General features: G+C 44.1%; 1 protein-coding gene across 2 annotated transcripts in view; it reads left to right on the plus strand.

The window, feature by feature from the left end:
• Nucleotides 1–19,891, plus strand: part of UBE2G1 (ubiquitin conjugating enzyme E2 G1) — a 94,460-nt gene extending 74,569 nt beyond the window's left edge. Inside the window, exons 4-6 of one of the 2 annotated variants that reach the window (XM_075852849.1) lie at nucleotides 957–1,135; nucleotides 3,891–3,961; nucleotides 9,786–9,872. In XM_075852849.1, coding sequence (XP_075708964.1) covers nucleotides 957–1,135; nucleotides 3,891–3,961; nucleotide 9,786 — 251 coding nt within the window. In that variant the 3' untranslated portion in view covers nucleotides 9,787–9,872. Of the gene's footprint in view, nucleotides 1–956; nucleotides 1,136–3,890; nucleotides 3,962–9,785; nucleotides 9,909–18,562 lie in introns of those variants that run through there. The other variant, XM_075852848.1, reaches the window with a different exon arrangement.
• Nucleotides 19,892–20,427: the final 536 nt, after the last annotated feature.

The raw sequence follows: 20,427 nt of genomic DNA on the forward strand, positions 1-20,427 counted from the left end.
TTTACAGTTTTATAAAACATATTTTTTATTTTTTTTTACTTGAAGACCTGGACCACTGATGGCTGCTATAATACATTATACTACCTAGGTAGTGTAACGTGTTCTAAACTGTCAGTTTGACGTTGACCGTCACACTGACAGGAGGCCTATGAGGACCAGCTGGTCCTCATAGGCTTCCGTGAATGGCAGACCGGAGGCCGTGGTATGGCCTCCGGTTTTGCAATGCAACAGATGGCAGCACCTGCAATTTGGTCCCCGAAAGTTTGTTGTAGCAGCAAACTTTCCAGTTTTTTGCTGCAACAAACTTTCCCTGCAATCACATGATCTGAACCTGAACCAATCAGGTCCCGATCATGTCTACGGGACCAGAGGCAGAGGTTAACAGCGCGATCCAGGTGTCCGCACTACTCTGAGACACCTGGATTGCACTTTTAACACGCAAGCTCCGACGTGAATTTACTGTGGGCGGTCAGGAAGCAGTTAATAACTGTGATCATATTCTCTGTAGCCGAACCAATCGGTTCGGCTGTCAGTGAGCTGGTTGCTGGGGAGCCGGCGTCCTAGCACTATTCACAGCGCTATGCCGGCTGGAACAGAGATCTGTATATTCACGCCCTGGCAGCACGGGGTATTTGCGAAAAGGACGTGAATCTACAGATTGTCGGCATGAAAGGGTTAAACTTAGAAAACTGACATTAAAATATTAGCAGCATGTACTGTGACCTGTAAAATGATAATTACAATCCCAACAATTTATACAAGCTCCTCCAACTTAAAAAAAAATTTTTTTTATAAAAAACAACAAAACTGATGCATAAATTATTTCTTTTTATTTATTACGAACACTGGAAAGTCTCCTATTTTTACTAACTGTCCAGAAGTTTACGGATGGTTGGCAACCCTAATAGTTTGGATATTGTCTCAAAGCTTTAAACTTCGTTTTTATGTTTTTGCAGTTGATAAGAATGGTGATGTCTGTATTTCTATTCTTCACGAGCCTGGAGAAGATAAATATGGCTATGAAAAACCAGAAGAGCGCTGGCTGCCTATCCATACGGTGGAAACTATTATGATCAGTGTCATTTCTATGCTAGCAGACCCCAATGGAGACTCCCCAGCCAATGTAGATGCAGCAGTACGTTCACATTTGTTATTTCTTGATTTGTCTGTCACAATTTTTTGTATTCTCATTATATAATCTATATAGAGGTGAAAGAATTACCTGGGTTTCTGAATTGAGTACTACTAAAACGTGGTTTGACTGCTAAAATACATTTGCAAACTTGGACGCTCACTCCTCTGATTATAAATTTATCACCCTTCTCTACATGCGGACAGCAAAAGAGCCTACATTACTGATCAAAACCTCATTGAAGTCTAGAAGATGCACAACCGATTTCTGGTAGGCATAGTCCTCGTGCACACGACCGTGTTCGGTCCGTAATATACAGACCGCATGTCGGCCGCATTTCCCTGACCGATCACCGTTCAGGGAGCCGGGCTCCTAGCATCATAGTTGTGTATGACGCTAGGTGTCCCTGCCTCCCCGCAGGAATACTGTCCCGTGCTGAAACATGTTTTCTAGGAGCCCGGCTCCCTGAACTGGGTTTGGTCGGGGAAATATCACGGTCGAGAGCATGTGGCCTTAGATTGGTTCAATGAAGCACTTGAAAATAGACTGAAGTATTCTGTTTCATGACTTCTAAGAGTACAGTTGCAAGAAAAAGTAAGTAAACCCTTTGGAATTAGCTGGATTTTTGCATTGATTACTAATAAAATATGGTCTGATTGTGACTTGAAGAGGCTCTGTCACCACAAGTGGCCTATCTCCTACATAATGAGATCGGCGCTGTAATGTAGGTGACAGCAGTGTTTTTTATTTAGAAAAACTATCTATTTTCACCAAGTTATGAGCGATTTTAGCTTTATGCTAATGAGTTTCTTAATGGACAACTGGGCGTGTTTTTACTTATGACCAAGTGGGCGTTGTACAGAGGAGTGTATGATGCTGACCAATCAGTGACCAATCAGCATCATACACTTCTCATTGTTAGTGTGATTGTGCAGTGAAAGAAGCTGGGCTGGAACAATTAGAAGTGTATGACGCTGATTGGTCACTGATTGGTCAGCGTCATACACTCCTCTATACAACGCCCACTTGGTAAAAAGTAAAAACACGCCCAGTTGTCTATTAAGAAAGGAATTAGCATAAATCGAAAATTGTTTATAACGGTGTCAAAAATTATCGTTTTTCTAAATAAAAACCACTGCTGTTATCTACATTACAGCGCCGATCAGATTTTGAAGGAGATAGGGCACTTATAATCTGGTGACAGAGCTTTTTTAAGATAACAACTATGGACCAATACAATCTAACGAAACTAATAACCAAACTGTTGTACTGTTCGTGTTTTTGATTGAGCACTTTGAGTAAACATCCACAGGGCAGGGACAAGTTAACCTCTGTGTTAAAGGCAGTTGTCCCAAAATCTACAATTCTAGGTAGTAATTGTCTGATCGCTGGGGGCCCCATTGATGGTAAAAATGGTGATCCAGAACTTCCTGTTCCTCCTCACTGCTTGATATCAGTGAGGAGCACCTGGAATGGAGCGGTGGTCAATTATATGCCCGCTGCTCCATTCAATGTAGGAGAATGATCGAAACCGCAGCGTGCATGCTTGACTGCCGCTCGATTCACTGTTCTCACTGTGATCATGCAGGTCCGGGATCACCATTCTCTCGATCAGTGGGGCCCCCACTGATCAGGCAATTATCACCTATCGTGTGTAAAGATTATTTTTTACTCTAGAACAACACCTTTAATGACTTCTTCAAGAGCTAATTACCAAAAGGTGTTTCAAAAACAAGATGAGATTGGAAGTGTATGTTGCATTGGTACTTTGACTATTAAATAAAGACACACAAAGCCTGGTTGCTAACAAATCTGTTCTTAAGATAAATTGGTTAGTTTAGGCCATTTATTAGTATGAACACCTCAGTAGATGTGTTTATAGAGACGCATAAAGCTGGAAAAGGCTACAAAAGCATTGCTAAAGACCTGTGTGCACATCAATAGAGAAAATTGAGAACTGTTGCTACTCTCCCTAGAAGTGGGCATCCTGAGAGCACAATGGGCAATCTTGGAGGTGAGAGAACCCAAGGGTAACTGCAGGAGACTTACTAAAGACTCTACAAACCGTAAAAAGTTCTGTTCCATTTGTCGACTGTTAGAAAAACACTTCAACGAGAATGGTGTTCATGGAAGGACACCAAAAAATGAAAAAACATTTTGGCCTGTAACGTCTGACCACCTGGCTTTCGCTATGCTTCTAGGAAAATTGTTCTATGGACAGATGAATAGTTGAAATTTTTAGCACAAATGCACAATGATCTGTTTGGAGGAAAAAAAAAAAGAACACTGCACACCAAGACCTCATCCCAACTTTGGCTGCATTGCTGCCTCGGGGCCTGGATGCCTTGCGATCATTGATGGAACAATTCTAGGTATCAAAACATTTTACAGTAGCATGTAAGGGCAGCAGTTTAACCTCGAGCTAAAGAGCTGTTGGGTGATGCAAGAAGACAATGACCCAAGCAATCAAGTAAATCAACTAAAGATTGGCCACTCCAAAACACAAATCCTCTTTTTCAACCAAGTCAAGCCAATGAACACCTTTGCACTGAAAAAAAATATTGTAATTGTTCATTTGATTCCTAAATGCAAAGTTAAGCAACATTCTAAATCGTCTTAATTAAAAATGTCCTACTATTCTCCTGCTGTAGAGTTTGTGCAACTCCTGTAGATAACTGGCTGTGCTGCTGCTTCTAACTCAAATCTGTCAGTCCACTTATCCTGACAGGCTGACATAATCTGCTTTTCCCCCTGTTAGGGAGAGCTTTCCTACCCTCTACACTACTCTGTGATCTGCTGTGGAAAACCTCCTTCTCCTCCTCCCTACTGGTAAGTGTTTATGGAGAGCAGATCACACAGGCTGTCCGTATCAGTGTGTGTGTGTGTGTGTGTGTGTGTATATATAAGGAGAGCAGAGGGGGAACCACACAGGCTATCCGTGTAGAGAGAAAGCTGTTCTGATACACCAGAGCTAGTGAAGGCAACAGCTTCTTGGACACACACAACTTATATCCAGCATGTATAACTGGGAGGGACACGTCCACAGGAGAAAAGTCTGCTACTTGCTCCTAGTTTCAAACTGAATATGTGGGGGAGTGTCTAACAAAGGAATGAAGATTGCAGCCTGAAATTTAGTGCAAGTTTTTTTTAACTCCAGGTAACCCCTAACTTTTATGTAAAAATATTTGTTTTCTGTATCAAAGGTTTCCTCGCCTTTTAGCATGGACGTTCTGTGGCATGACTGAAAGAGGGCTGTGCACACCAGGTGTCCCAAAAATATTGGTGAACTAAAATACATTTGCAGGGAGGAATGGTCCATAATTCCTTCTCAACAGTGTGCAAATCTTATTTGCGGCTGCAGAAAATGTTTGAACGTAATTGCTGTTTATTGCTGGTTATTAAATTGAAGGGTTCATTTACTTTTTCCTCCCTACACTGTGGGAGGTTTACTCAATGTGCTCAGTAAAAGACATTAACAGTATCCCTGTGTTATTAGTTTAGTTACATTGTTTGTCTAGAATCAGACCACATTTTAAGTCGCAATTCTAATCTATTAGAAATCAATGCAGAAATCCAGGTAATTCCAAAGGGTTTACTTTTTTTTTTCCTTGCAGCTGTACTCTTAGAAGTCATGTAACTGAATACTTCGATCGGTTTCAGGTGTCTCATTCAACTCTTATTTTAATTTTTTTTAATTCAGAAAACAACTTGAGTCTAAGGGCAGAGACACACGAACGTTGCGTTTTTGCGCGCGCAAACAACGCTGCGTTTTGCGCGCGCAAAAACCATTTGACAGCTGCGTGTGTCATCCGTGTCTGATGCGCGGCTGCGTGATTTTCGCGCAGCCGCCATCATAGAGATGAGGCTAGTCGACGCCCGTCACTGTCCAAGGTGCTGAAAGAGCTAACTCTTTCAGCACCCTCGACAGTGAATGCCGAACACAATATCGAAAAACCTGTTGAAAAAAAGAAAAAGTTCGTACTTACCGAGAACTTCCCGGCCGTTGCCTTGGAGACGTTTCCTTGGTGACGCGCCTCTCGACATCGGGCCCCACCTCCCTGGATGACGCGCCAGTCCATGTGACCGCTGCAGCCTGTGATTGGCTGGAGCTGTCACTTGGCCTGAATTGTCATCCCGGGAGGTCAGACTGGAGGAAGACGCCGGGAGTTATCGGTAAGTCAGAACTTCGTTTTTTTTTTTTTACAGGTTCATGTTTATTGGGATCGGAAGTCACTGTCCATGGTGCTGAAACAGTTTAACTCTTTCAGCACCATGGACAGTGACTATCTCCTGACGTCGCGTACCGATAATTTTTTTGCCGGGTTCGGCCAAAACGAGTTCGGCCGAACCCGGTGAAGTTCGGTTCGCTTGTCCGGCTTTGCTAATCGCAAAGACACTCCGTTTGGATGTTTGGAAACAGAAAAGCACATGGTGCTTTTCTGTTTACATTCATCCTTTTGACAGCTGTTACGCAAACACGCAGTTCGCACGGAAGTGCTTCCGTGCAACCTGCGTGGTTTTCACGCACCCATTGACTTCAATGGGTGCGTGATGCGCGAAATACGCAGAGTTATTGAACCTGTCGCGCTTTTTGCGCAGCAGACAAACGCTGCGCAAAAAGCACGGACTGACTGTACTGCCCCATAGACTTGTATTGGTCCATGCGTGCCGCGTGAAAACCACGCGGCCCGCACGGACCGAATACACGCTCGTGTGAATCCCCCCTAAGAGTGTGTTCACAGGGTGGAATTTTGCAGACGGATTCCGCTGCAAAACTCTGCCCGCCATTGATTATTTCAGCTAGCAGGAAAAAGAAGCGTCCCATCTTCAGGCGGATTCCGCCCGAACCTCTCATTGATATCAATGGGGGAGAGAAATCTTTTTGGAATTGTTTTGTAGCGGAACCTGCCACGCAAAATCCACCATGAGAACTAGCCCTAAAAGGTCTGCCTGCCTGCCGGTAGTCTGTTGTGCATCTTCTATACTTCACTGAGGGTTTGGCCATTCGTTTTCACTGTTGCTTAACCGTGAATGTAAGGTTATTAGCTGTCCGCATGTAGATAATTTCTTTATCCTAAGAGGAATGAGCATCCGTAACTTTGCAAATGTAACTGAGCATTAATTGCTAACATAGATAATCCTGGATACATAGATGCTATATCTTGCGCTGAAACCTGCACCCTTCAGATCAACGGTACTGATCGCTTCGGTGACAGCGGGTGCTGCATATCTGTTCATAACTTAGATGTGATCGATAACATGTAGATCCTGCGTCAGAGACATGCAGCACCCTGGTCACCAAAGCAATCAGCGGATTCATGTTTCAGCGCAAGACGCAGATTCTACCTATCTAGGATACATAGAAGCAGTCTCTTAAGACATTTTTTTTTTTTTTTTTTCATAAAAAAACAAATTACTTTCTTTTTTTTTTTCAAAGTTGCACTGAACACTAAAATACAAAGTGGTTTTGTTTTTTTTTGTAAAGTCTTTAAAGGGAATGTGTCGCTAGAAATTTGCTTTTTTTTTTTTTTTTAGCTAAACAATTAGTATCTGAGTGATTACACATTGTTTTAATTTTTTCCACAAGTCAGGAAATATTATAAATTAGAATCTAATTGATAACATTTCCATATGCTGGGCACTAGAGGGAGCAGTTCCCAAAATTGCAGCATGGTCAATGTGGTAAAGCAACCTCATTGATTTTATTCTGCAAATTTGGGGTGGACACACTCTCTCGTGTCCTCACACGATCCTTCTCTTGACACTAGCCAGAAGAAGGGAGGGGGGGGGATGGGTTTGAATCTTCAAACCTTCTACACTGTGTGCCGCCATTTTCTGAGCAACTGCTCAGTGTAGGAGGATTAGATACAGGGCTCAGCAGACCCTATCACAGGAACATAATAAACACATCACATACACGAACATAAATTACCTGCCGCCTCCGCTGGTCTACGCTCCTATCCCTTGTGCCTGAACATATGGCTGGAAGCCATCATCTGACCGGCAGCGACTTCCGGTCCACATGAAAATGGTGCCGGATTTCGCTCTGCGAGCGAGCTTTGTTTTGGTCTGTGTGGGACGGCGTATGCTTCTGAGAATGGAACCGCTACCATTCGCATTCTCTATGGGGTTGTATATGCCGTATTCCATCTCTGTATGTGTCGTTAATCGACACCTACAGAGATGAGAAAAAAATGGCAGCCCCCATAGAGAAGTAAGAACACAGTAAAAAGTAGAACAGGAGAATACAAATAAATACAATTTATGTTAATATCATATTAAAAGCAATATGATAAAAAAATAAAAAAAATAATTCATGACACCTTCCCTTTAAGATTAATAAATATTTTACCACAGATTTGTCTTGGATTCCAACCTTTAAATGTGAGCAGACGTTGCAGATTTAGCATGCAATGTACTGTGCGTTGTTGCAGACTTTCAGTACGGTAGATTTTACGGTTTTCTAATGTACTTTGTGTCAATTCCTCAGTTTTCTGTTCTGTCATGGACATACATGTGCTTGGCTTGTTACATTACATAGGATGAAAAGGTATGCAAAAACCGGGATAAATGTAGCGCTGCCAACATCCAAGCGAGTCAGGTAGTTAGTAAAGAAAAAGGGATTTATTAACCCAACGTGAGTGACTACACGTTTCAGTGCTGGTCCAGCGTCTTCCTGAGGCCATTTACAACTGTAAAAACAGGGTGCTGTTAAAGATGCTCTGTCACCAGTTTAATACTTCCCTATCTCCTACCTAATCTAATAAACACTTTGTTGTAGGTAACTACTGTTTGTTTGTTTTTTGTTTTTTTAAAAACGTTTGAGTGACCAAAGTTCTGATCATTTTTAGGGTATGTTCACATGGCGGGGGTCCGTAACGGCTGAAATTACGGGGATGTTTCAGCCTGAAAACATCCCCGTAATTTCAGCCGTACCGGCATGTGCAGGCGCTTGAACGCCGCGTCAATTACGGCCGTAATTAGCGCTGCTATTCATTGGAGTCAATGAATAGCGGCTCCAATTACGGCCAAAGAAGTGACAGGTCACTTCTTCTACGCGGGCGTCTATTTACGCGCCGTCATTTGACAGCGGCGCGTAAATATACGCCTCGTCTGAACAGACAAACGTCTGCCCATTGCTTTCAATGGGCAGATGTTTGTCAGCGCTATTGAGGCGCTATTTTCGGGCGTAATTCGGGGCAAAAACGCCCGATTTACGTCCGTAAATAGGCCGTGTGAACATACCCTTAGATTTACGCGAATTCTTTCTAAATGCCCAACTAGACGTTTTTCTTTAGCTTCACCAAGTGGGCGTTGTAAAAAAAGTGTATGAGGCTGACCAATCGGTGTCATACACTTCTCTCTATTCATGCCCAGCTTTATGCACCGCGTGATCTCGCGATATCACGCTGTCACTTCACTTACTCCTGCAGTTCCTTCACCGAAGCGACGGGAGAATGACCAGACCTCTGCTCCAGCTGTGCCAGGACTGCTGCTGAAGAGTATAATCGTCCTGGCACGGTTGGAGCCGATGTCTGGTCATTCTCTCGTCGCTCCGGTGAAGGAACTGCAGGAGTAAGTGAAGTCACAGCGTGATATCGCGAGATCACGCAGTGCATAAAGCTGGGCATGAATGAAGAGAAGTGTATGACGCTGATTGGTCAGCATCATACACTTTACAACGTCCACTTGGTGAAGCTAAAAGAAACAGCCCAGTTGGGCATTTAGAAAAAAAATTGCATAAATCTAAAAACAAAGTGTTTATTAGATTAGGTAGGAGATAGGGAAGTATTAAACTGGTGACAGAGCATCTTTAAAAGTACCCAGTTTTTACGGTTGTAAAGGGCCTGAGGAAGACCCTGGACCAGCATTGAAATGCGTAGTTACTCATGTTAGGTAGTTAGTAAAGAAAAAGGGATTTATTAACCTGACTCGTTTGGATGCTGGTAGCGCTACAGTTATCCCTGTTTTAGCATCCCTTTTCATCCTTTTGAAGTGGTGAATCACACGGACCGGTTTGGGGATAGCTGCAGCTGACTTGACACTATATATGTCCTTGTCTACACCAGGGTTTTACCTGGATTGGTACAACCTGACCTGGTTAGTCGTTTTTTTCTTTGTTTTTTTTTTCAGATTCTAGAAGTGAAATGGATCAGGTAATTACGGATAAAATTGCGGACTCATTCATTTATATTGGCCACGGACACCTTTCCGTATACTTTCGGATGTGTGTCCGGCCGGTAAAAATATGCGTAATATAGAACATGTCCTATTCTTGTCTGCATTTGCGGCACGGACTCACTTCTTTTGGCACTTCCACAATTGCGGACACCTACGGATGTGCATACATATTCTCGGATCCGTATTTGCAGACAGTAAAAACCATTACAGTTGTGTGCATGAGGCCTAAGGCTCTGTTAACACTTTTGTACAGCAACCGATGGATTCTGTTGACTTACATTGGGTTCCATCAAGGCTTCCATTGTTTTTACAGCAAAAATATTCTATGCATGCTGCACTATTCTTGCTGTCTAAAGTGATGGAACCCCCCACAGAATGCCCTAGCATAGGTGTGAATGTAGCCCTAGTTAGTTTGTACTTCAATTTTATATTCATCATATGTTTGTTTTTGTTTTTTTTAATGCCTCTATAGAAAGAGTGGAGAGAAGATCGTAATGGAGAATTTAAGAGGAAAGTCGCCCGCTGTGTAAGAAAAAGCCAAGAGACTGCTTTTGAGTGACATTTATGCAGCAGCTAATAGCTTCACAATTTCAGGGTAACTTTTCTATCGTATTCAAGTAAATTATATGTTCTCTATAGTTCTCTGGAAGCAGTTGTTTCAAGTTGGGGAGAGGCTGTATAGTTTTCCTATGAGATTAGTGACCGGAAGTCCAGAAACCTGTATACTCCCAAAATCACTACTATCCTGCATATCTTCAGCTCCGTAAAAAATCTGTACAATGTTTCTGGAGATGATCAGTATCTGGGTCTGGAACGTGTCGAAAAATACGCCAGATTTTGGTGCGGTTTTGAGGTTTTGTACCTCACTAGACACTTTTTTTTTTTTATTTTTTAAAGTATCTCAAAGGGGGTGTGGCTTAGCAGAAAAAGAGGCATAACTTACCAGAAAGAGGGTGTGGCAATGCACCAAAGTACGCCAAAACACTAGCAAAAAAATAATCTGGCGCAAAGTAAACCAAATAAAAGGTCTCCGACTAAAAAGAAGGCCCCAAAATCCTATAGGTGCTCCTTTTGCTTCGAATATATTTTAGGCGTCATGTCCAGTTTGAAGAGGTCTTGTGATACCAAAACGGTGAAAACACCCCCAAAAGACACCAGTTGGCAAACTACACCCCTCAAGGAATTTATCAAGCAGTATAGTAAGCATTTTGACCCCACAGTTTGTTTGCTGAATTTAGTGGAATGAAGCTGTGAAAATGAAAATCTACATTTATTTATTTTTTCCAATAAAACTTAGAAATTTTAAATTTTTGCAAGGCATAAAGGAGAAGAAAACTCCCCAGCATTTGAAAAGCAATCTCTCACGATTACAGTAATACCCCATATGTGGTGATAAACTTCTGTTTGGACACATGGCAGGGTTCCGAAAGGAAGGAGCACCATTTGGCTTTTTGAACTCAAGTTTTGCTGCAATGATTTTCTGGTGCCATGTCGCCTTAGCAAAGCCCCTGAGGGACCAAATCAGTGGAAACCCCCCAAACAGACACCATTTGGCAAATTGCACCCCTCAAGGGGTATAGTGAGCATTTTGACCCCACAGGTCTCTTGCGGACTTTAGTGGAATTAGGCCGTGAAAATCAAAACCTGCATTTTTTTTTTCTACTAAAATGAGATGCTTTTTCTCCGGAGTACGGAAATACCCCACGTGGTCATAAAATGCTTTATGGACAAACAGCAGGGCTCAAAGGCAGGAGCACTATTTGACATGCAGATTCTGCTGGATAGGTTTTTGGGTGCCATGTCGCATTTGCAAAACCCTAAGGTACCGGAGTACAGTGGAAGCCCCCAAGAAGTAACCCCATTTTGGAAACTACCCCCCTCAAGGCATTTAACATTTGCCTGGACATTGGGCAGCTCAGAAATGAAGGGTAACGTGCGCATTTGTGGTTTATTTTGGTTATTTTCAGAGCATTGGCCCACAATTCCAGGGCTCCTAGGTCAAATAGTAAAACAAACCCCCAAGTAGTGCAATGCATTAGAGCTGTCAGTCATTCACTGGCAGCAAGCCTATTTGGGCCCGTCTGTGGGCAGGGTCTAATAGTCTATCGTACGTGGCAGACCAGTAGGCCATTATTAGTCCTCCAGTTGCCATAGCAACGATCGGCATCGTCACGATCACATCGTGTCGATGCCGATCGATACAAACCACTAAGATGCTGTGATCGCTTTTGATCGCGGCATCTAAAGGGTTAATGGCACGGATCGGAGCTAGCTCCGTTCCCTTCCGTTACAGCATTGTCAGCTGTAACATACAGCTGACACTAGCGGCTGATGCTTCTGAGCCTGCGCCATCTTGTTACTGCGGCCGTACGGCTTTTAGACCCCAGCTCTGGGCCATTGTTAGGCCTCCGGTCTGCTGGAGGTACCGCATGTGTCCCCTGTCCTATCTGTGCCTGTACTACAATCAGCCACCTTGCCCCTGCCCAGAAGCCCAGACACTGTTCCCATACAGCCTGCACTGCATGCGGATTTGCACCTGCTCAGGGAACTGATCCAAGCTCTCCCAACAAGACAGGACTTAGATTCCCTGTTAACTAGGATTGAACAATCCCACCAACAAGATATTGCTGCTTTACAACAAGAAGTGGATAGGGTGGACACTAGGATTGCTAATACTGACCAAACGGTCTCCTTTATTGATAGCAGAGTACTAGCTCTGGAGCAGGCAGCCATTTCCAACAGAACGCACATACAGTTGCTAGCACTGCAGTTGGATGATCAGGAAAACATTGGTCGTAGAAAAAATATCCGTCTGAAAGGCCTTCCAGACCTGGGCCCTAGAGATGACCTTCCGGCCAGGATAACCGGCATCTTTAATACGGTCACTAATAGACCGTTGGAAGCGACTTTTTTTTGGACCGTATTCACAGGGTCTCTCGGCCTGGTCCGAACGACCCATCCAACCCCCGCGATGTCCTGTGCCGCCTGCACTACTACTCTGACAAAGACTCAATCATTCGAGGTGCGTGGTCGCATGGGCCGGTTTCTGTGGATGAATGCAGGGTCTCGATCTACCCAGATGTCTCCCCGCGCACGCTCTACATGCGACGTCTCCTTCACCCACTATTAGAGAAGATCAAAGCGGTGGGAGCCACTTATAGATGGGGTCACCCGTTCCACGTAGTCAGGAAAGATGCAGCCACCTTTCTTCTGCGCCATTTCTCAGATTTGGAGGCCTTATTTCGTTTCCTGCAGATCGAGCTGTTTCCGGTCCCGGATTGGCCGGCACTGGACCGGCCTGAACCATCTCAACGTCGGCGCCCTAGCCAACATCTCAGCAGGCCTTTGCTCATTAAGGTCCCAACCGGATCTTTCGTTGCGGCTACCGCCTGAGGCCTGATGTGGATTACCTTCTGGAGAGTCCTCTGGTCTCCGTGGCAACACCTTGTCTGCAGTTAATATCGCTGGGCTCCACTTAATGCCTAGCGACTCTTTTTGTTACAGGTTTTCCTGTCGGCCCCTCCGAGGACTGTCTTTTCCAGCGGAACTTTGTGAGCGGTCCCGTTATTTCTTCAATGGCTTGCCGAGATTCCCGTGGACTACGTGCTGTCACGGATGACCTCACAGTTGCCTTCAGAACTGTAGATATACTCCGGCCTACATCTTACCTTTCTTTTGCTCCTGGCCGCCCCCTCCCCCCCTCAACTCCACCTCACCTTTCCTCCTCCCGCATTTTAGTTATGTTTCTGGCATGGGATGCATACGTTGAATGTCAAGGGGTTGCGTGGTCCTGGGAAGCAATCCGTTTTGTTTAACATGTTGAAAGGTAGACACTTGCATGTAGCTTTCCTACAGGAAACGCACCTTAGTGAACAGAAACCCTTTAAGATGTCTAACCTCTGGTTTCCTCACGCCTATCACAGTTTCTCTCCTGACCCGAAATCCAGAGGGACGAGTATCCTCCTTTCCCGTTCTCTTCCATGGGAGTTTCTGGATTATCGCAGTGATGGGATGGGGCGAATGCTTCTGATCAAGGGCAGCATCAACTCGCAGATCTATACCTTTGCCTCCTTCTATCTGCCCAATGTGGGTCAGGGTTCAGCACTGATTGGCTTTTTGGATACTCTGGAGGAGTTTGGAGAGGCCACCATTGTCCTAGGAGGTGACTTCAATGTCGCATTGGAGCCCACCATGGACGTTTCAACGGGATCATCGTCAATACCGCACTCCCAACTGCGCCGTATTAAACGAGCGGTTCACGATCATAACTTTGTGGATACATGGCGCCTACTACATCCGGCAGATAAAGATTTTTCCTTTTACTCTTCCGTCCATGATATTTACTCCAGACTCGATCTGCTATTTGTCAAACATTGCACACTTCCAACCCTACAGCCAGCCGACATTGACTCAATCTCTTTCTCAGATCATGCCCTAGTCACGCTATCCTTAGCATTGCAAACCCGATAGTGCATCAATCCCAGTGGAAGCTCAATCCATCGCTTCTTAATGACTCCCTAGTCTCTTCGGACGTGCAGCGTACACTTAACTATTATTTCAATACCAATAGCTCCGCAGACACGAATCCACGGATACTATGGGAGGAGCACAAATGTGTCGTACATGGCACCCTTATTAAACACGGAGCCCGATTGAAAAGGGAACGCGCTGTGACCACTGCTCGGCTTATATCGGAGATTGAGGCTTTAGAGTCCACACACAAACGTTCCCATGAACTGGAATGTAAAATTGCATTAATTCAGAAACGGGAAGAGCTCCGTACCCTATTACTATCTAAGGCCAAAGCCACCCTCTCGAAATGCAAGCGCCACTTTTTACGAATATGCGAACAAATACAGCAGGTCACTGGCCAGAGCACTGAGACTCCAGCAAGCGCGCACCTACGTACCTTTTATTGCATCATCCCCCACCACTCGAGTTAATCTGCCATTAGACATAGCATCACAGTTCCGCGACTTCTATGCCTCCCTTTATAACACAGACTCCACCAATCCGGCCACGCTTGCGAGCAACTTCCGCACACATCCAAACCTACATAGCAGACTCGGGTTTGCCCCCCTTGGCAGAGGAGGTCCTCACTGCTTTGGAGGCTCCAATCACTACGCCAGAATTAACTGATGCGCTCAAGAACTCCGCCAATGGTAAGGCCCCGGGGCCTGACGGTTTCACGCTTCCCTATTATAAAAAATTTGCCGCCATCCTTGGTCTGCATTTCATATCGTCCTTGAACTCCTTTTCCTCCTCCGCTCGCGTTCCACCAGACGCACTCAGGGCTCACATAGCAGTGATCCCCAAGCCAGGGAAAGACCCTTCCCAGTGTGCAAGTTACAGGCCAATTTTGCTTCTTAATAAAGATATTAAACTCTTCGCGAAGATTTTGGCAATGCGTTTGGCTCCGTTGCTCAGTGGGGTCATCCATCTTGACCAGGCAGGGTTCATGTTGGGCAGGGAGGCTCGAGACAACACCACGAAAGCGATCAATCTCATCCACAAGGCTAAGCTGTCCCGTGTACTGCTCATGCTCTTGTCTACCGATGCTGAAAAGGCCTTTGACAGAGTCAATTGGACATACATGGAGGAAACACTCCTCAGACTTGGACTGGGTCCTCAGATGATGGGTTGGATTATGTTGTTGTACTCCTGCCCCTCCGCTAGGGTCCGTGTAAATGGCATCCTCTTGGAAGAATTTAACATCCATAATGGGACCCGCCAGGGCTGCCCCCTTTCCCCTCTGATCTTTATCTTGACATTGGAACCATTTCTAAGGCATGTTCGAGCTAATCAGGACATTAAGGGCCTAGGGGAGGGTTCTCGTGTCGACAAGGTTGCAGCGTATGCAGACGACCTGTTTTTCCTGACCAGCCCAACCATTTTCCTCCCGAATCTGATGCAGGAGTTTCATTGCTTTTCCAGTCTCTCCAATTTTAAAATAAATTTTGCCAAATCAGAGGCCATGAATATTTCCCTCCCCGCCTCCCTTCTATATATGCTGGAACAATCCTTTCGTTTCAAATGGAACTCGGTGGCCCTCAAGTACCTGGGAGTACGCATCCCGGCGGATCTGAAGGCACTATTTCACTTGAACTTTCCAAGGTTTCTTACCGAGATTAAAGCGGACTGTGCTAGATGGTCGGGAGGCACATTTACGTGGATGGGCCGCTGCACTATTTTTAAAATGAATATTTGACCTCGACTGCTCTACTTATTTCAGGCCCTTCCTATAGCAGTTCCACCATCATACTTTAAAGCAATCAATTCCATACAAATCTCCTTTATCTGGAATGACAAGCACCCACGCCTTAGCCGCACGCTCCTGTGTCGATCCCGGAACGCAGGGGGATTGGCACTCCCTGACATTCGCTCGTATTACACTGCATTTCATCTGTTGCGCGTAGTGGACTGGTGTAGACACGCCCCCTTCAAGGCATGGGTGGGTATTGAGCAAAGCTTTTCGGTGGTCCCTCTCGAAGTGACTCCATGGCTGAAGCGTGGACTTCTCACATCCCTCCATCATCCCACGATCAGTCCCACGCTCCGATGTTGTGTTTTTCCTGCGGTCCGATCAAACCTCCTACCTCTTTGCGCCCCCACGTCTCCGATCCTGGGGAACCCATCTTTCCCCTCAGGGTTGAGTGATTTGGTGTTCAAGTCTTGGGCGGCGTCGGGTGTATTTAGGGCAGAGCACTTTCTGAAGAATTCGGAGTGGCTCTCCCTTGAGGAGTTGACACAGATGCGTGAACTCCCTCCTTTGGGTTACTGGCGCATATTTCAGCTCCGCCACTTCTACTCCTCTTTACCGCCTCCGGATCTATTCCAAGCTCCTAGGTCTCCATTGGAGGTTTTGTGTGTTGGCTCTGAACCAGCTCGCCACACATTGTCCACGATCTACCATCCCCTACTGAACCGCCGGATCTCCCAGCGCCTGGCTATATTTCTGAGTGGGAGTCGGAACTGGGGATCACCCTTACCATCCTCACTCTAGCCAATAAAACTTCAATTAGCTCGCGTTATCAGGAAGCCAGTTTTAAACTACTCTCACGATGGTATAGGACACCGGTCCGCCTGCATCGTATTTTCCCGACCGTTTCACCTCTCTGTTGGAGATGCGGTTTGGACAATGGTACCCTACTCCACACTTTCTGGTCTTGCCCGCTACTTGCAGAATTCTGGGACGGGGTTAAGAGGGTGATATGCGAGGTAACTGATACCAGCTTTACTATGGACGCGGCCTTCTTCCTCCTCCATCACTGTGACATCCGAGCAAACTTCTACAAACACTCTTTGCTTCACTTTTTAGTGATGGCCGCGAGACACTGCATTCCCTTGCGATGGAAGAACCCCTCTCCTCCCTCTGGGTTTCAAAGGTCAACGATCTCATGCACATGGAGGACCTGACCTCTAGCATTCATGACACTCACGCCAGGTTCTGCCTCACATGGTCTCCCTGGATTATGTTTCAGGACACTGACTCCTATAAAGACATTCTTGGAGATTGGTGGATAGCTCATAGTGGTCTCAGTCTGGGGGGGCGGGGATCTCCTTGGTGGGAGACGCTGCTCCTCCCCCTCCTTCCACTCATCTCTACCTCCTTTATTCTGTCTTGTTTCATCTCTCTTTCGCATAATGGGGAGTGTCCATCAGTATATCCTAGAGATGACAAAGGTTGCCTCCTTTGGATAAGTTTGTAATATGCTGTTCAAATTATTGCATCTCTATCTCTGTACATGTATTTCACCTTCCCTTATGTATCTGTATTTTTCACTGCGAAAAATTTGGCTGTTGGCCTCGAAAATAAAGAATAAAAAAAAAAAAAAAGACTGTCTGCAGACACAGTACCTTGTGAACGCTATGAAATAATAGGTCGTCCGTTTGCGTTAACAGTTCACTGCTCGTGACTTAATAGTAGGGCCTTAAGGGGTTAAGCATTGTTACATTTCATGTTCCTTTAATACATTACCAAATGTGTTTTGATTCACTACTTTAATTGTCCAACTATAGTTTTATTACTGCTCCTGTAGTACCTTTTACTATGAATTTAGTATTTCTTTGTTGACCCAAACAATAGAAACCTCATATGCTGGAATAAAATAATAAGTGTCAAGCCTGTAGTTTGGCGAGCACACATCTTGGGTCAGAAAGTCCTGACACGGACAGGGAAAGGGTTAAAACCCGTTCAAGACTGGTAATGCTCAGCATGTAATTCCGTATAAGAAATTCTATATGTAGGCAGAATAGTAGTGTAAGAGCAGGTATGTTTATTTCCATTCAATGGCATAGAAAGCAGCAGGGGTACAATGCAGCACGCGGCTAGGTGATGACTGTTTCACGCTTTCTCAGGCGGTCTGTGGCGCAGAACAGCAGATGCCTATCTGCATTGTACCCCCGTTTGGTTTTTATGCGATTGTAGTACCTACTTTTAAATCAGTGAGTGCTGCATCTTCTATCTGCATGTGAAAACTTAAAATTCAACATTAAAGCGGATCGATCATCTGAATATGCTCTCCTATGTAAGGGCAATATATTACAGCTACAGGCCTGTTATCCAAAACAGCACAGTTGTAATGGGAGCGATGGATGAATACAGCAGAGTCCAAGTTATGAGTCCGGTGTATTCAGGAGGGGAGCACTCCTTCACCTCTCTGCGGTGACTGACAGACTATGTGTATGTGGCAGGGGATGGGAGTGGTGTTCTTTCATCGTTCTATTTCCTAAACTGCAAAAATGATCCAATCAGACCCTGTTTAAAACCCCCTGCAGCATTGTTCAGGATAAAAATAAAACCGCCAGATCTTGTAGCAGGTGGTCTACTTGTTGACTGTGTAAAGGTAGTATATATTGCCCAATGCATTGTATAAAGCTTAATGTGAATGTCCACTCTAGCACCATTTTCATTTTAACATCGATCAGTCCAAAATTTTACGCTCCTTTTATTACTCCATGCTTTGTAGGGGTTGGGGGTTCTGCTTTTCTGATACAGAGGTCCACATCGCCTGCATAGTTAAAAGATAACAATCCGGGTGCCTGCAGCCACCACTACTGAAGTAACTGTAAGATATAGTTCATGTCTGCAGATTTATTTATTTTATTTTTTTCCATGGTCAATGGCTAAAATAGCACCAGGTCTTTTTATTTTTTTTTATTATATATAAAATGCAATATGTAGTATATTTATGTATGGTATTTTATGTATTTTAATCTATCTTTTTTTTTTTTTCTACTCTTATTTAGGTCTCCATTTGAGAAACAAGGCACTGTTTTTCCTGCACTCTACCCACCTTTTGCTGGACTTTTTGTTGAAACTAGTTGGCAAGCACTGGCTGGCACCGGGGGTTGCAATAAAACATGCCATTTATCAATACTGACAAGAGCCTAATAAGTGCCAACTTAAAGGTGATTTTCGCGTTTCAAAAATCGAAAGAACTGCTTTAAACTTCAGGAAGAATTGTACAGACCTGTACATAGCACAACATGGTCCGGATAATATATATAATGTTCATGTACATCCATAAATACACGTTGTACCAAATAATGCTTTCTAGTTAGGAAAACAATTCTGTAAAGACTGCGGATGCAAACCGAGCAAGAAATGAAGGAAGAGCGTTGTACTTGGGGGGTTTCCAGTTTTCTGTTTAGCCTGTTCTCCAGATTTCTATCCTTCTCCTTATTCCCCTTTCTAGTTTATAAAAGGGGTGCAAAAGGGAGTTGGACAGTTTCCAAGCAGAGCGGGGTCCCCTTTTTCTCATGGCAAGTGATGAAGTTTTTCAAATGTATCTTCCTTCTGCTCTCCGAATTGAAACAGTCCTTTCTATGCAGAAAAGCCCCTTCGTGGTATGGATGGGTAAAACTTCATTTTGTTTTTAATTTTTCTGTGCAGCAGGATTTTAGCCTATCCCCCTCCTTCTCTACCCCCAAATGCTCCCCTCTTATTGTCTTTCGATCTCGCGAGCTTATGACTAGACAATACTTGGTCACTGCAGGAGTTTGGTTACTTTTTTTTTTTTGGTCTGTTCTAATCCATAGTTAACTCCTAAGGGGAGTATGGTAATTAGACTCCTGAAGTGCCTTATGTCCCAGCAAACGTTCTGTGAAATACCTGCTTCTACGGAGTTGATGGAAATTCATGCTGCTTATCCTACGAAGTTTGCTTATAGAGCCCGAAAACCCTGCTGCTTTTAATAAATCAACCGGTGAATTAATCCTTTTGCATTTCCCGTACAATACTTTTCCTTAACTGCCTGGTCTTGAACTTGAAAGAAGGAAAGCATGCATATGTGTCAGTTTATTAAATTATCTTCAGGGTTTGACATAATGTTGCATTTTCTCTTATATGTATTTTTTTTTTCTCCTCTTCTTTCTTTTCTTTTTCTCTTCTCTCCTATGAATTTTTTTTTTTTTCCCCACCTCCGCTCCCCTACCATTTTATTTCCTTTTTCAGAAGATTTTCCTCACCCATTGTACAGAGAGAAAATGGCGATGTATATTTTCATGTAATTTGATTTTGGAATTCTGTTACCTTCTGTAGTGCGTTCTTCCAAAATATAAATTTTTTTCAAATAAGGCATCGTCTGTGTGAATTCATCATTCTCTAAAGTGTCTTACACTGAAGTACAATATTCTTGTATGATTGACTTGTCGGGAAGCTGGGATAGTGAATTTTCGAATCCATTTTATTTGAGGTACTTTTTATAAAAACTAAATTTGTACATTAGTTAAAGTACATTTATTAACCGCGCTACCTTTTGGGTTATAGCTTCAGAAAGTTCCATAAACTGATTTTTAAGCTCCATAGCCTGTATATTAAAGTAAAAAGAATACCTTGCCTGACTTAACAGGTTCATTTGTACGGTTAGATGGGATCTTATTGCAAATTGAAGAATTTGGAGAGCCGTCTACATCTTCCAGGCATTCTGTCATTACTTTGTCATGAAAAGGTGTGAATGCAGAGAAAAGGAAGGAATACCTGCTGGGCTTTAGAGGATCTTTCATTGTTCAATTTTTAATAAAAATGCCAGAGGCATCTCTTTACAAGAAGTGGGACAAATTGCTGAAGGATGTCTTGAAATGACTTCAAAGTATAACCCTCATCATTACAA

The sequence above is a fragment of the Rhinoderma darwinii genome, chromosome 2, assembly GCF_050947455.1.
Source record: "Rhinoderma darwinii isolate aRhiDar2 chromosome 2, aRhiDar2.hap1, whole genome shotgun sequence".
Taxonomy (NCBI): Eukaryota; Metazoa; Chordata; class Amphibia; order Anura; family Rhinodermatidae; genus Rhinoderma; species Rhinoderma darwinii.